Raw genomic sequence first — 15,759 nt, 5'->3', positions numbered from 1 at the left:
GGACCTACTGTCTGAAAAGAAACACAAATTAAAATTATTAGCAAAACCATAAAATTTATTATGGGCCATTAATTGATAAACTTTAACTTACTCCTATGTGGATAAAAATATTAGACATAATGTGAAGACAATAATCTCTGACTCTGCTTTAATTATTTAGAATATTCTTGGTATAATTTTCCCACCTGTCCCATGCCTACTAGATAAAGCCATTGTTATGTTAGACTTCTAACACACTTATTACATTTCAGTGACATTCTCTAATCCTGGCATACCTGAATCTGGGGAAAACAAGCACAACTATACTCCATTTGCCCGTAGTTTTCCATTTACTTTTAAATTTCTGCACTATTTCCACATTTTTGTCTCTCAGAGGTTTAGCAAGACTAGAATATATTTGATTAAGAATTAAAAAAATCGTTTTATCTCTTAATGATTATTTTCCTAAATTCCTATAAGTTTTAGGGTAACTTGGAACTCTTTTTTTCAAATTGAGGTATATTTGAAATACAGTATTATGTAAATTTCAGGTATACAGCATAGTGATTCACAATTTTAAAGCTTTTATTCCATTTATAGTTATTATAAAATATTGGCTATATTCCCTGTGTTAGCTTCCCTCTTCCCACTGGTAACCACTAGTTTGTTCTATCTGTGAGTCTCTTTTTTGTTATAGTCACTATTTCATTTCATTTTTTTAGATTTCACATATAAGTGATATCATATAGTATTTGCCGTTCTCTGACTTATTTCACTTGGCACAATACCCTCCAATCCCATCCATATTGTTGAAAATGGCAAAATTTCATTCTTTATTATGGTTGAGTAATTTTCCATTGTATATACAGACTACATCTTCTTTATCCAGTCATCTATTGATGGACATTTAGGTTGCTTCCGCATCTTGGTAATTGTAAATAGTGCTGCTATGAATATTGAGGTACATGTTCCTTTTCAAATTAGTGTTTTTTTTTCTTTCTTTTTTTTGGGGGGGTGGATATGTACCCAGGAGTAGAATTTCTGGGTCGTATGGTAGTTCTATTTTTAGTTTTTTGAGAAACCTCCATACTGTTTTCCACAGTGGCTGCACCAATTTACATTCCCGCCAACAATGTACAAGAATTCCCTTTTCTCTGAATCCTTGCCAACATTTATTTGTGTTCTTTCTGATGATAGCCATTCTGACAGGTGTGAATTGATATCCCATTGTGGTTTCCATTGCATTTCTCTGGTAATTAATGACGTTAAGCATCTCTTCATGTGCCTGTTGGCCATCTTTACGTCTTCTTCGGAAAAATGTTCAGGTGTTCTGTCCATTTTTTAACTGAGTTGTTTGGTGTTTCTGCTGTTGAGTTGTATAAGATATTTTCATATTTTGGATACTAACTCCTGATCAGTCATATCATTTGCAAATATTTTCTCCCATTCTGTACATTTTCTTTTAGTTTTGTCAATAGTTTCTGATAAAGAATTTTATATATTTTTATAGATGAGTATACCTTTATATGAGGTGGCTTGATTTAATCAGACAACTTTAGAACTTTTCCTATTTCTAAAACAAAGTACACCTTTCAACCATCTCCAAAGAGTCAGATCAAAACCTCAGTAGTGACTACATATTCTGATTGTTCTGTTTTAGGATTCTTTAATCCTATATGATATCATGTGAAAAATGGAAACTTTAACCAATTGTATTTATTTCTGTTCCCAGGATTTTTTGTATTACCAGTTCAATTTACATACATCTTTAAGATTGTTTTAGTCAAATATGAACACAGAGACATATTTAGATAATCAAAGCTACAATAGCTACCCTTCAAAAATCGTGGTTACAGCTAATCCTTAAAATGCTTAATGAGAAGACTATAGATCAATGATCTTTAAAGTATTAGTTCTAATAACTAGTTAGGTGAGTTTTGATATCATTTGGTAACTGTGTGTAAATTACTATAAAAAAGAATACAGGTTAGGTTTTTTTAATACTTTAAAAATAAATCTGAATTTGATTTATAAAGAAATATCTGTCTTAAATGTCTAGCATATGTAATTTTTTGATAATCTCTGTAAAAAGTTATCCTAAATTTAATGCTGAAAATCAGAGTTGGAAAGTTACTGTATTAAACTTCTATATTGTGCTAAGGACCTTGATCTGGCTATAAATAGTTTCCATATTTAGATTATGTGACTGTAAATACTACTTTCATATAAAACCATGTTACAAAAGTAATAACATAAGACTCCTTGAAAAGATGTGATTGGTGTTGTGAATCTATGATGGTAATTGCATTTTATCTTAAAACATCAAATAATTTTAGAAAAAAACCTACTGGTTCACCTCGAGTCCCAGGTGGTCCTAGGACTGTGTTATCTTCTCCTGGATAACCCTATATATTAAAGATAATGATTGATGAACAAAGCCAAATTAATAAAACAAACTTTAAAATACAAAGCCTATTATTTTCTAATATGTTATAAAATAGAGAGTCTGGTTTTATCTTTTTAAAATGAAATTTTTTTACCTATAAAATTTAGCATATGATACTTTATACCAGTTGTAATCCGTACGTACTTCTCCTTGGAGAAGTGTCAATTTGCCTTAATTACATAAAAAGCAGCTTACTAATTTTCTCAAAGTATCATGTTTCCAATGATATGACAAATCAAGAGGTGTACTGCTATAATTATTCTTAACTAATAAAATATTTAACTATAAATGTACTATAGTCATTTAATCTAGAGTCTCACAATCTCTTTTAATAAGTACTTAATATTATTGTCACAAAGTTTTACAGATTGCAAACCACTGTAACATGTATTATTTCACCTCAATTGTGAAACAAACTTTCAAAGATATTTTAATAATTTATTTAAATTTTTGCACCTTGATATTTCTTTTTCTTCTAGAATTTGCAATACATTCCAAGTTGAAAAATGCTTCTTTTATTCTTTGAAAATGTTTCCATGAATACTTTCAGAAAGAACACATCTATTCAATGTTTAATTTTAGGATTAAAAAGTCAGTAAATACACACACACCTTTTCTCCTTTAGGTCCTGGCAACCCCGACAGTCCTGGTTGACCTTGATGGCCCTAACAGAAGGACAAGTAAGTAGACATTATCCATATCATTTGTACATGCTTTACCTATGACCACCATGGACACGCCATTAGATATTGCACTATTCTGAAAGAAAAACAGGATTCACTCTGTAGGCGGATGGGGCCTAAATATTTCAGAAAGGTTTATCAGGAGATTTCATCTGAATTTTCATATATGGCATAACATCTTTATATAATGTTTTCATGCAAATATACACTCCTTATTTCCAATGAAAAATGCTTACTCTATATCCTGGAATTCCTGGTTCTCCACCAGGTCCCATCAATCCTAAATGTCCCTAAAAAATAAAGTGAACATTAGAAAGAAAACAGACAATTCTTTAAGTGATTACAATTGTATTCTTATTATTTAAAATTTAGATTTTCTTCAAGGTATGAAATTCAACCTAGTCTGAAATAAGAAAACAAAAAAATAACATTCCAACTTTCATCTTATTTTACTTCTGAACCATAAAATTCCACAAAAAAAATCTCTCTTTGGTTTACACTTCTGGTATGAACATCCTTAATCATATTAAGAGATCCTGCAGGCTTCTAGCAAATTTTTGGAAATGTAGTTTGTCAAAGTTTGTGGTAGATGTGCATCACTATAAATGAGAGAGTGTTCTGATAGTTTTTGATATTGTCATGATGGGATCAAGAAATTTACTCACTGATAGTTTTAGATGCTTTGATGAATATGGTTTCAGCTCTAGTCAAAGTTGTTAAAATAGAAATAGTTGGTAACATGTGTAATAACTGCCATATTATTACTCTTATTATCAATATTATACAGATAAGAAAACCGTATAAATTAAAGGCTAATCAGTAAATATCTCTAAACTACTGAAAAGATAGACAATTGAAAAAAGCAAAAATTACACTCTTAAAAATGTTCTTATCTTTCATATTATCGAAAAGTTTCCACATCAACTCTCCTACTCTAGTCTTAAAATAAATAGGAGATAAGGAAATTAAGGCACAGAACAAGTATGTGACTAGCCAAACACCACACTAACCAGTTCAAATCAACGTAATGGTAAGAACAATAAATAAGAGGAGGTGATATGATTAGTTACCTAAGGAACCCTGAGAATCACCAAAAGTCATTAAAATGAATATAAAGTTACACAGCACCAATTAGAAGACGTAATGGAAAAAGGATTACATTTAAAATGATTAAATCTATAAGAAACTAACAATAAACCTAATAAGAAAGGTGTAAGTACAGAGATAAACAAAATAACAAAACTTCATTAAAGGATATATAAGAAGGTATAAACAGATGGAATGACATACAGTATTTTTCTATTGAATGATTCAATATTAAAGGAACTTGCTGAATTGATCCTAAAGTTCACATGAAGGAGGAAAGAAATCATAGTAAGAGCCAAACTTTTCAGAAAAACAAATTATAAAGTATTTGCCCTAACAGAGCTCAAAAGATTCTGTAATAGTATAACAATTTAAATGGTATAGTATTGCCCTAGGAACAGATAACATATGGAGGAAAAAAATAGAGAATGAAAACAGATCAAGGATTATTTGAGAGTAGTTTATGGTAAGGGTAGCATTCCAGAAAAGTGGGAAATGGGTTGATTGTTTATTAAATGGGATTGAGATAACTGGCTAACAATTTGGAAAAAATAAAATTAGTCTTTACAACTTACATCATAGCAAAAAAACCAAAACACAAAACACAAAACACAAAAAAACAAACTCCATGTGCTTTAAAGAGTACAAATGAAGCTATCAAGTATTAGAAGATGGATATGGAAGAATATTTTAATATATTTTAGGTAGGGAAGCCATTTCTAATGAGCAGATAAAACCCAGACTGCAAAAGACTGACAAATTTGACTATATAATAATTAAAACCCTCTGTACAGCAAAAGATTTCAAAAACAGTATTAAAAGATAAATGACAGAAAGGAGCACATTTGTAACATATTTTTCAACATACTTAATAAAATATATTATCTAAAATATATAAGAAGTTATTGCAAATTAATAAAAAAAAGACAATACCCTTATAGGAAATCATATAAAGTGCATATGAACAGGCAACTTCCAGAGGAAAAATACAAATTACTTAGTTGCAATCAGGAGAATGTAAGAGAGAAAATGAGATACCCTTTTTCATTTATCAGACTGGCAAACATTAAAAGGATTAAGTACTGGTGGTTGGAAAGTAAATTTGGTGAACCACTTAGGAAGGTAGTTTGGGAACTTGTATCAAAATTTAAGGAGTGAGTATTCTTTTTAGAGAAAATTCAAAGTAGGATTCTGTTTTGAAGACAGTACTCTTTCGATAAATTTGTTCTCATGCTTAATGAAAATGAATCACATTATCTCAACATAATAAAGGCCATATATGACAAGCCCACAAGTAACATCATACTCAGTGGTGAAAAGCTGAAAGCATTTCCTCTAAGATCAGGAACAAAACAAGAATGCCCACTCTCACCACTTTCATTCAACATCGTATTGAAAGTCCTAGCCACAGCAATCAGACAAGAAAAAGAAATAAAAGGAATCCAAATTGGAAAGGAAAACATAAAACTACCACTGTTTACAGATGACATGATACTCTGCAAAGTAACTACTAGAGCTCATCAATGAATTCAGTAAAGTTGCAGGTTATAAAATTAACAAAATTACAAAAATCTGTTGCATTTCTATACAATAATAATCAACTATCAGAAAGAGAAATTAAGAAAACAATCCCATTTACAATTGCATCAAAAAGAATAAAATACCTAGGAATAAATCTGACTAAGGAGGTAAAAGACTAGTGGTCAGAAAACTGTGACACTAATGAAAGAAACTGAGGACAACACAAACAAATGAAAAGATATACCATGTTCATGGACTGAAAGAATTACTGCTGTTAACATGATCATACTATCCAAGGCAATCTACAGATTCAGTGCAATCACTATCAAAATACCAACTGAATTTTTCACAGAACTAGAACAAGTAATTCTATAATTTGAATGAAACACAAAAGACCCTAAATAGCCCAAATTGATTTGTTTTTCTTCTCAAGCAATTTCAAGATTGACTGGGAAAGAACAAAGCTGGAGGTATCACACTCCCTGATTTCAAACAATACTGCAAAGCTACAGTAATCAAAACAGCATAGTACGGGCACAAAAACAGACACATAGATCAATGGAACAGAACATAGATTCCAGAAACAAACCTATGCTTATATGAGAAATTTATGACCAACGAGGCAAAAATATACAGTGGAAAAGGACAGCCTCTTCAGTAAACGGTGCTGGGAAAATTGGACAGCTACATGCAAAAGAATTAGACTGGATTACTCTCTCACACAAGACACAAAAATAAATTCAAAATGAAGGAATTAAATATTAAGACCTCAAACCATAAAACTTCTAGAGAAAACACAGGCAGTATGCTCTTTGACATAGGTCTTAGTGATTTTTTTTTTTTTTGGATATGTCTCCTCAGGCAAAATAAATAAAAGCAAATATAAATAAATGGGGCTACATCAAACTAAAAAGTTTTTACATAGCCAAGGAAACTATCAACAAAACAAAAAGGCCACCTAATAAATGGGAGAAGATATTTGCAAATGATAAATCTGGTAAGTGGTTAATATCTAAAATATACAAAGAACTCATACAACTCAACAACAAAAAAATCAAACAACCCAATTAAAAATGGACAGAGGCTCTAAACATTCTTTCCAAAGAAGACAAACAAATGACCTACAGGCACATGAAAAGGTGCTCAATCAATATCACTCATCAGCAGGGAAACACAAATCAAAACCACAACGAGATATCACCTACACCTGTCAGACTGGCTATCATCAGAAAGAGAATAAATAACAAGTGTTGATGAGGATGTGGAGAAAAAGGAACATTTTTTCACTGTTGGTGGGAATGTAAATTGGTGTAGCCACTGTGAAACACTGTATGGAGGATCCTCAAAAAATTAAAAATAGAACTACCACATGATCCAGCAATTCCACTCCTGAGTATCCAAAGAAAACAAAAACACTGATTAGAAAAGATAGTGCATCCCTATGTTCATTGCAGCATTGTTTGCAATAGCCAAGATATGGAAGCAACCTAAGTGCCTATCAATACATAAATGAATAAAGAAGCTGTGGTAAAAATATACAATGGAATATTACTCATCCATAAAAAGCAAGAAACTTTGCCATTTGTGACAATATGGATGAATATAGCGGGTATTATGCTAAGTGAGAAAAGTCAGACAGAGAAAGACAAATACTGTATGATTTCACTTTTATGTGGAATCTAAAACATAAAGCAAATGAACAAACATAACAAAACAAAAACAGAGTTATACAAATAGAGAATAAGCAGGTGGTTGCCAAAGGAGAGGGAGTGGAAGACTAAAAAGTACAAACTTCCAGTTGTAAAATAAATGAGTCATCAGTATGAAATATACAGTGTGGGGAATATAACTAATAACTATCTAATATTTCTGTATGGTGCAATATTGTAACTAGACATCATAATAAACTTATTCAGTGATCATTTTCAAATGTATAGAAATACTGAATCACTACGTTGTGTAAAAGAAACTAATATAGTCTTGTAAGTCAATTATATTTCAAAAGCAAACAAACTCATAGAAAAAGAGATCAGATTTGTGGTTACCAGAGGTGGAGGGTGGGTTTGGGGGTGAGGGGGGCTGGATGAAAGTAGTCAAGGGTAGAAACTTCCAGGTCTAAGATAAATAAGTACTCTGGATACAATGAACAACATGATAAATATAATTAACACTGTTGTATGTTACATATGAAAGTTAAGAGAATAAATCCTAAGATTTCTCATAACAAGGAAAAAATATAGTTTTTGCATTTCTTTAATTTTCTATTTATATGAGATATGCTCACTAAACTTATTGTGATAATCATTTTATGATGTATATAAATCAAATCATTATGTTATACCCCTTAAACTTATACAGTGCTCTATGTCAACTACGCTCAATAAATCTGGAATAAAAAACATTAAAAAAACCCAATCATATTATAGAATGTTTTTGAACTCATAAGCCAAAGACAGAAAAAAATAAGTAATTTGAATGCAAGGAACTAAGAATGACCTGGAGCAATAAGGTGACATTAAGGAATGGAACACTTACATGAACCTGAGGGATGTCTACCTCAGATGACAGACAGACTATGCAATGGTCTCCAGAAAACCTTGGTGAAAAGTCTAGCCATTTGTGATATTTAGACAGAGGCTAGGAAATACACACGCATTCCATAAATAAGTTTATGAAATGGTTAAAAGACTAAATTGGGTAATCTCTTAAACATTTTGCATCTCTCGTGCTGTGACCTTCTGAACAGGTTCAAATACATGAGCAATGTAATTCTGCCATCACAGGCTCAGAAGCATCATGATACCTTTGTTTCCAGCATCACATACAGTTCATAGCAAAGATTAAAAACTAGCAGACATTTTGGAGATTTATCACAGTTGGTTAGAGAAAATAATCCCCAGATAAATATATAGAAGTCCAAGCATATAAATAAAACCCATTTTCAAGTAAACCTAATTTTCAAAGCAATTTGTCAACCATGACAGCATAGTTTTATACAGATACTAAATCCTGATTTTAAGTACAAGGCATACAAAACTTTCCTACTTAGGTTAGGAGTTATAATCTGATTTTCAAAAATCTTATTTCATATTTTATTTCCATCCTGACATATTTTCCCCTTTCCTTTTTCATGTCCAGAAACCACTAAGCCATTTAAGTACCGTGGAATGCTCACAATTCTCCATATCCCATGGAGGTAGGTTATTTTCAATGGAACTACTGCTTTCTCTGTAAAATTAATCAAGGGATGAAACTTTCAGGACATGGATACATTTCTTTTCCATCCACAGTGAACTCAGTTCTGGAAACAAATCAAATACTGACCACAGCACCTCTAGTTCCTCTGGAGCCCTTGGGACCGCTTTCCCCCGTTTGTCCTGCAGCACCTCTGCTTCCGACTTCTCCTGCGGGCCCCACTTGTCCTTTATCACCCTACAGGTGCCATAAGAGACAGAAGTAAAAGCAAATTTACACTTAGATTAACTAAATATATCATATACCGGAATGACTGCAGAAGATATTCTGTAAGCAAAATGCTACAAATATTAACTTTGCTTTAACTTCAAAGTAAAGACCCTTGCTGACAATAACATACATACCATCACCACCTAGGCTATCTTAAAGATGTAATTAAAAGTAATTTTAGAAAAAATAATATAAAAAATGCTCTGGCTAAACAAGCAGGGAAGATCTGGTGCTCATGCTGAATTACAAATAACCAAGTTTTTTACTTTGAAATTTGTTATGTACGTTATGTATGTACACATTATGCATGTATTTATTGTTATCATTAGAAAACACAGGCCTGATGAGAAATCTGTTTCTTCAGAGAACTTCAGTGCCACAAAGATCTGTCTAATACACAAAGGCTCCAGTGTGTAGTTCTGTGTATTCGGGACCATCACTTACTTGGTTGAAGTTTGTCCTTTAAATCTGTAACTTTTTAACATCATTTTACATCCTTTGAAAACTAATTACCTTCTCTTTTCCAAAAACCTACTGATCATTCTCTAGCACCAAATTTCAGTAGCTTTTAAGTAACATTAAATGTTATAATTCATTTTCTGAATGTGGGAACCAACCTGTTCTATTATCGGTAGTCAAGTAGACACAAAGAAAAACTAAACTGTGATCACAGCCAGGACATTCTTGGTATTCGTAATAATTCACATGTTTTCCCAAAGGCACAGGTTGTTGTGAGGACCTGCACTGTCCTACTTCTAATGTTGATTTCAGACATAATATTATATCTGATGAAAACAGACTCCAATATTGGGGTGATTTTCATGGGTAAGAATGGCAATTAAAATTTACCTCATTCATTTTTATCTTTTATTATCTCTTATACTGCTTCCAAATTATGAGAAAGATGGACAAGGTACATATTCACAGAAATGACAGAACTGGATTTTGGGAATTAGAATATGGTGTAATTTGTAGTTAATTACAGTAAATATATTCAGAACTGTTGCAGTACAATGGGAAAATCAGTTTTATGTTTCACTAATACTTGAACAAATTATTTACTCCGTACAGGATGACTTTTTCATTATAATGTACTAAATTTTACAAACGCATCACATTTTCTTAGTAAAACATAAAGGAAACAAATAAAACATATTGATTTGTGTTCCTTAGTGAATATATGCGACAGATAAAATTAATCATTAACATTTTCAATTTAGAAAAATACATTAAGACAAATCTAGAAACAATTCTAATAATATTTCTTTCCCCTAAGTATTTTACTACAGTTGTTACTAAACAGCACCAATGGTATAGTAGTCTCCTTTTCTCTCTTTTCCTGCCCATGGTCTGCTAAAGAATTTTTGGTAAACAGGAGAAAAGCAAAGTAGAAAATTTGCCTTCAGATAATTAAGGTAATAAGTACTCCTAAGTGGAATTAAATATTAATTTATGCAAATGTGCTTTTTCAGCCAAATTTATAGTTCTTTACTGCTTTATCTCTAGTGTAAATAAAAACTTCATGGTGGGGAGGGTATAGCTCAGTGACAGAGTGTGTGCTTGGCATGCACAAGGTCCCAGGTTCAATCCCCAGTGTCTCCATTAAAATAAATAAATAAATGAATAAACCTAATTACCTCCCCCAAAACAAAAACTAAAAACTAAAAACTAATGAAAACATCATAGTATGCTATGGAGCACTGGGCACACCAGCAATAAAAGATGAAAACAAAAAAATTACCTTTTTTCCTGGACGACCTCTTTGTCCTGGAATTCCCACAATTCCTTCAGGTCCCTGAATATTTAATATAAAAAAAGAAATAAATTATTAAAGAAAGGCCTAGATGGAATGTTTAAATACTTATATCACATAATCACTGAACTGAACACTAAGTAAAAATGAAGGTTACTTCCCAACAGTATTATGTTTGCGTAATTGTTTAAAGAAGTCACAATGATTTAGAGGAATAGCTGTTACTAGCAAGTAAAGTTCACATATACAAGCTGGCCAAGATAGACAAAACTAAACTGTTTTTAACCTCAGGAGGAAAATTAACTTGGTTTCAGTACACTCATTTAATTAGTTAGAAGGTAGGTAAAGTAAACCCAAATGTATCCATTTATCAGTTCTATGAGCTACTGTGGGTTTAATTAATATCTTGTTGAATGTATAGAATTATAAAGTATATCTAATACATGGTCAAGGGAAATCTCAAAATCTCAGTGGAGTATAAAATTAAGGAAATATTCTTTGATTTGTGGGAAAAAGGAGAGGGGAATACACAGAGAAAAAGAAGATAGTCATATTAAATTATTTAAAACACTATTTTCATTACAATCTGTATTTTGTTTAGACAAAAGTAGACTACAAGTTTTCAATAAACACTTTTTTTTTTTAGTAACAAGTGGCTAAATATTTCAGATGTCATATGAATTTGCAGGTCAAAAATGGTTAGGCTTAAATGAGATCCACAGTAAGCCAGGTTGCAAGTTCTAAAATAGCTAATAATTAATCACAGCATTCCTTGCATTAGTTGGAAATGAAAATGGAAATCTCAAATTTGTGTCCCAACGCTTGGCAAACTGCAAAGAAGAAGCAGACAAGAAATAAATTGTGGTTTACCACTGTGCTTCGGACGCTCTTGATAAATATTTGTTGAGCGAATAAACAGATACCTAAGGAAATGACTCACGCCCTGTGCCCCTGAGTAAACGTACTCCTGGCCTCAGCAAGTCCGCTGCATTTGGGGGCCAAGGCGGTCAAGTTCTACTGCTGCAGTTCTAGCTGCATCCAGAGGTTGAAATGACAGCTGCATTAACATGACACTCCTTTGCGGTTAACGTGAGCTTTCTGAGAGAGGCTGATTAACATTCAGAGAGGTCAACCATGTGAGCTTTTAGAAGTCAGACTGCTCTAGTCTCATATTCTGGTTCTGTCACCTAACAGCCATATGACCACAGGTAGATTATCTAACTTCTAAAGGCCTCAGTTTCCTGTTATACAGCAGGGGTATAATAATGCCTCTTCAAAGAGTTACTAAGATTGAATGAGATAAGGCATGTCAAGCTTCGAAAGGTCTAGACTACACTGAAGAGCTCAATAAAGGTTAGTTCTCACTAATTTCTGTTTTCTTTATATGTAATATTTTAATATATAAAATATCTTAAAACTATAATGAACACTCATATACTCACCACCAACTTTATGAAGTGGAAGCTACACAGACACACACACAACTGAAGTCCCATCACACACATTTATGTTTGCAGATAGAGCACCCTGTCTCCTCACTCACTCAGGTGCAACCATTGTCCTCAGTTTGTTTATCATTCCCACGCATTTCTTTGAACTTTAACTCCATTTATGTATTCCCAAGCATTAGGTGCTTATTTTGCATCCTCTCAAATTTGCAATAAGCACTCAGTATGAGTAACACTTGCATATATATATTCCAGATCCAGCACCTCCTCATCTCTACCACAAGAGACAGACTCAGTATTAGAAAGCAGTAAAAGAGGGAGGTGGAGGGATGGTAAATTTGAGACACTAAGCATCGTAAGAGTCTGAGCATTACTTAAAGAGACTACACCAAATTACAGGAATAGATTAAGCTTTCAACTGAATTGGATATAAAACTTTTCCCTCTCTCTCCCCCAATTCCCCAACCACTCCTCACTAATCAGTAAGTTAGGGCTTGCGAGGAAAACCAGACGAATCAGAAATAAAGAAACTACATACCTGCACACGTGTAAGTACCAATTTATAACCTTATTACACACTTAATGGCATGACCAACCACTCAGTTTCTTTGGCTAAAAACCAGGATTCACTCTATATTATATTTTATCTCTTTCTCAACATCCAAATCATGAGCAAATCCAGTCAACTGTATCTCCAAAATATGTCTTGAATCTGATCACTGCTTACTATCTCTGTTGCTCTCTTGCATTCCAAACCACCCTGTCATTTTTTTCATCTTCGTGGCTGCCACAGGCTTCTAAGTGGTTTGGCCCACTTTTACCCTTATGTTCCTTTTCTTCAAAATAACCCAAAGGATCACCAGCAATGTTAATCAAACATCTCTCCCTGTGTAAAACTTTCCAAATGGCTGCCCACCGCAATCAGAATAATCCTCAAACCTCTTGCCATGGCCTATAATCCCCTACATGATCTACCTCCTTCTACTTCTGATGCCATGTTTTCCAGCTACTTACTACACCCTAGCCACATGCCCCCAACCCTCGGGTTTGTTTTTTTTTCAATAGGGCATTTGATAAATGCCCTCTCTAGCCTGGGGCATTTGCACTAGGTGCACCTTCTGCCTAGAAAGGTTTCCCCCCTCCCCAGATATTCATACCGCTAGCTTCTTCTCATCCTTAGGAATCTGGCTTAACATACCTTCAGGTTGTCCTTCTGTGGCCATCCATTTAAAGTAACCCCTTTACCATGTTTTATTTTCTTCATAGCACTTATCACTATGAGAAATTATCATTCTTGCTCTCATTGCCTTTCCACTCTATAATGTAAATTCCAAGACAGCAGAGACCTTGTCCATTGTCGTAACATCAGTACCCAGAATCGTAATCAGCATACAACTGATGCTTAATAAACATTAAACAAACAAATGAATGATAGGATGGAGGCCCAAAGTAGAAAATACTAAGCCTTAACCAGACAGTAGCTCATTTACTAGGTTCATTTGTAAATAAGTAACACCTCAAAGAGCATCTACTATCTGTTGGAAGTAAAACCAAAGTTTGTGAATAAAAGGCCAATGGTAGTGAGAGGTCTTTTTATGCTACTTTTTAGCTTCTAGGAAATAGAACATATGGATCTACTAGGAAGCTTCTGCACAGTAAACTTGTGCACATATTCGAAGAGCTCATTATGTGTGAGAAAAGGGGTCGCCTGTGTTCTATAGAGCATTTTCTTTTCTTAGCATAATCAGAAAGGTCTCTCCTGGTTCTTTAGCTCACATTTTTTGCCTTTAAAGATAGTTTTTCTTTTTTGGGGAATGGTGAATTATATTAGGCTGGTTTATTTTAGTGCTTATTCTGAAATGCATAAGTAATATTTTGTTCCAAAATGTTAGCTTTTAAAAGTTAACATGACCCACTGTAACCCATTTGTGTATTCAGAGGCTTGTAGGGCAGAGTGGGAAAAAAGCAACAGTTTCTACAATGTGCATGTTTTAATAGATTTCTTCATTGATTACAGGAATAAGAATGCTTTTAAATAAACGTCATGTTGACAGAGAATAGATGAAGTTCAGCCTACTTATAAAATAGAGGAAGGAGTTGGGATTCCCTCTTATTTTAAACTTTGCGAGAGTAGCTGTGTTGTCTCAAGAGTAACACATCACATCTATTTTTTAACAACTTTACTGAGATATAATTTACATATCACATCCACTTAAAGTGTACAGTTCAGTGGTTTTTAGTATACTCAGAGCTGTGCAGCCATCACAATTTGTGCAAGTTGTGCACGAATTCACAAGTTGCACAAACACAACTAATTTTAGAACCCATTTTCATCACCCCCAAAGAAACCCTGTACCAATGAGCAGTTCACTTTCCGTTTCCTCCTAAACCCCCAGCCCCAGAGAATAACCAATTTGCTTTCTTTCTCTATAGATTTGCCAATTTGGGACAGTTCATATAATCTCTGGTCTCTCATGACTGGCTGCTTCCACTAACCACCATGTTTTCAAGGTTCATCAATATTCTAGCATGGATCAGTATATTACTCCTTTTTATTGCCAAATAATATTCCATCGTAAGAACATACTACATTAATAAACATTTATTAATTGATGACCATTTGGGTTGTTTCCACTTTCTGGCTCTCATAAATAATGCTGCTATGAACATCCATGTAAAAGTTTTTATTTGAATACTGTTTTCAATTCTTTTGGGTATATACACATAGAATTGATGGGTCATACAGTAAATCTGAATTTAACATTTTCAAGAATTGTCAAACTGATTTATAAAGTGGCTGCACAATTTTACATCCCACCAATGATGAATAAAGGTTCCAATTTCTTTATATTCTAATCAACATTTGTTACTTTCTGGGTTTTTTTCTTATTATAACCATCCTAGTGGATGTGAAGTGGTATCTTATTACAGTTTTATTTGCATTTTCCTAATAGCTAATGATGGTGAGCATCTTTTCATGTGCTTATTTGCCAAGTGTATATCTCCTTTGGAAAAATATCTATTTAAAGACTGCTCATTTTTCAGTTGGGTTGTCTGTTTATTATTAAGTTGCAAGAGTTCTTTATATTTTGGATACCATATAAGATTTGCAAGTTTTTTCTCCTATTTTATAGTTGTCTTTTCACTTTCTTGATGGTGTTCTTTGAGGCATAAAATTTTTAATTTTAATGAAATCCAATCTATTTTTTTGTTGTTGTTACTTACAATTTTGGTGTTCTCTAAGGAGACTGCATAACCCAAGGTCATGAAGGTTTACTCCTAAGTTGCCTTCCAAGACATTTATAGTTTTAGGTCTATGAGCCAGTCTGAGTTAATTTTTGTGTGTAGTGTAAGGATGGGTCCAACTTTATTCTTTCG

The 15,759-nt window shown here is 33.1% G+C and overlaps 1 protein-coding gene across 11 annotated transcripts in view; it reads right to left on the bottom strand.

Moving 5' to 3' along the window:
• COL24A1 (collagen type XXIV alpha 1 chain) overlaps positions 1-15,759 on the bottom strand; it is a 338,176-nt gene that overhangs the window by 77,272 nt on the left and 245,145 nt on the right. For all 11 annotated transcript variants that reach the window (XM_074376091.1, XM_074376094.1, XM_074376086.1 and 8 more), the window contains 5 exons: positions 10,922-10,975; positions 9,040-9,147; positions 3,345-3,398; positions 3,037-3,090; positions 2,328-2,384 (listed from right to left, as the gene is read on the bottom strand). In XM_074376091.1, the coding sequence (XP_074232192.1) occupies positions 2,328-2,384; positions 3,037-3,090; positions 3,345-3,398; positions 9,040-9,147; positions 10,922-10,975 (327 nt within the window). The remainder of the gene's footprint in view (positions 1-2,327; positions 2,385-3,036; positions 3,091-3,344; positions 3,399-9,039; positions 9,148-10,921; positions 10,976-15,759) is intronic.

This window comes from Camelus bactrianus, chromosome 13, assembly GCF_048773025.1.
Source record: "Camelus bactrianus isolate YW-2024 breed Bactrian camel chromosome 13, ASM4877302v1, whole genome shotgun sequence".
Taxonomy (NCBI): Eukaryota; Metazoa; Chordata; class Mammalia; order Artiodactyla; family Camelidae; genus Camelus; species Camelus bactrianus.
This window is presented reverse-complemented; position numbering and strand designations above follow the sequence as displayed.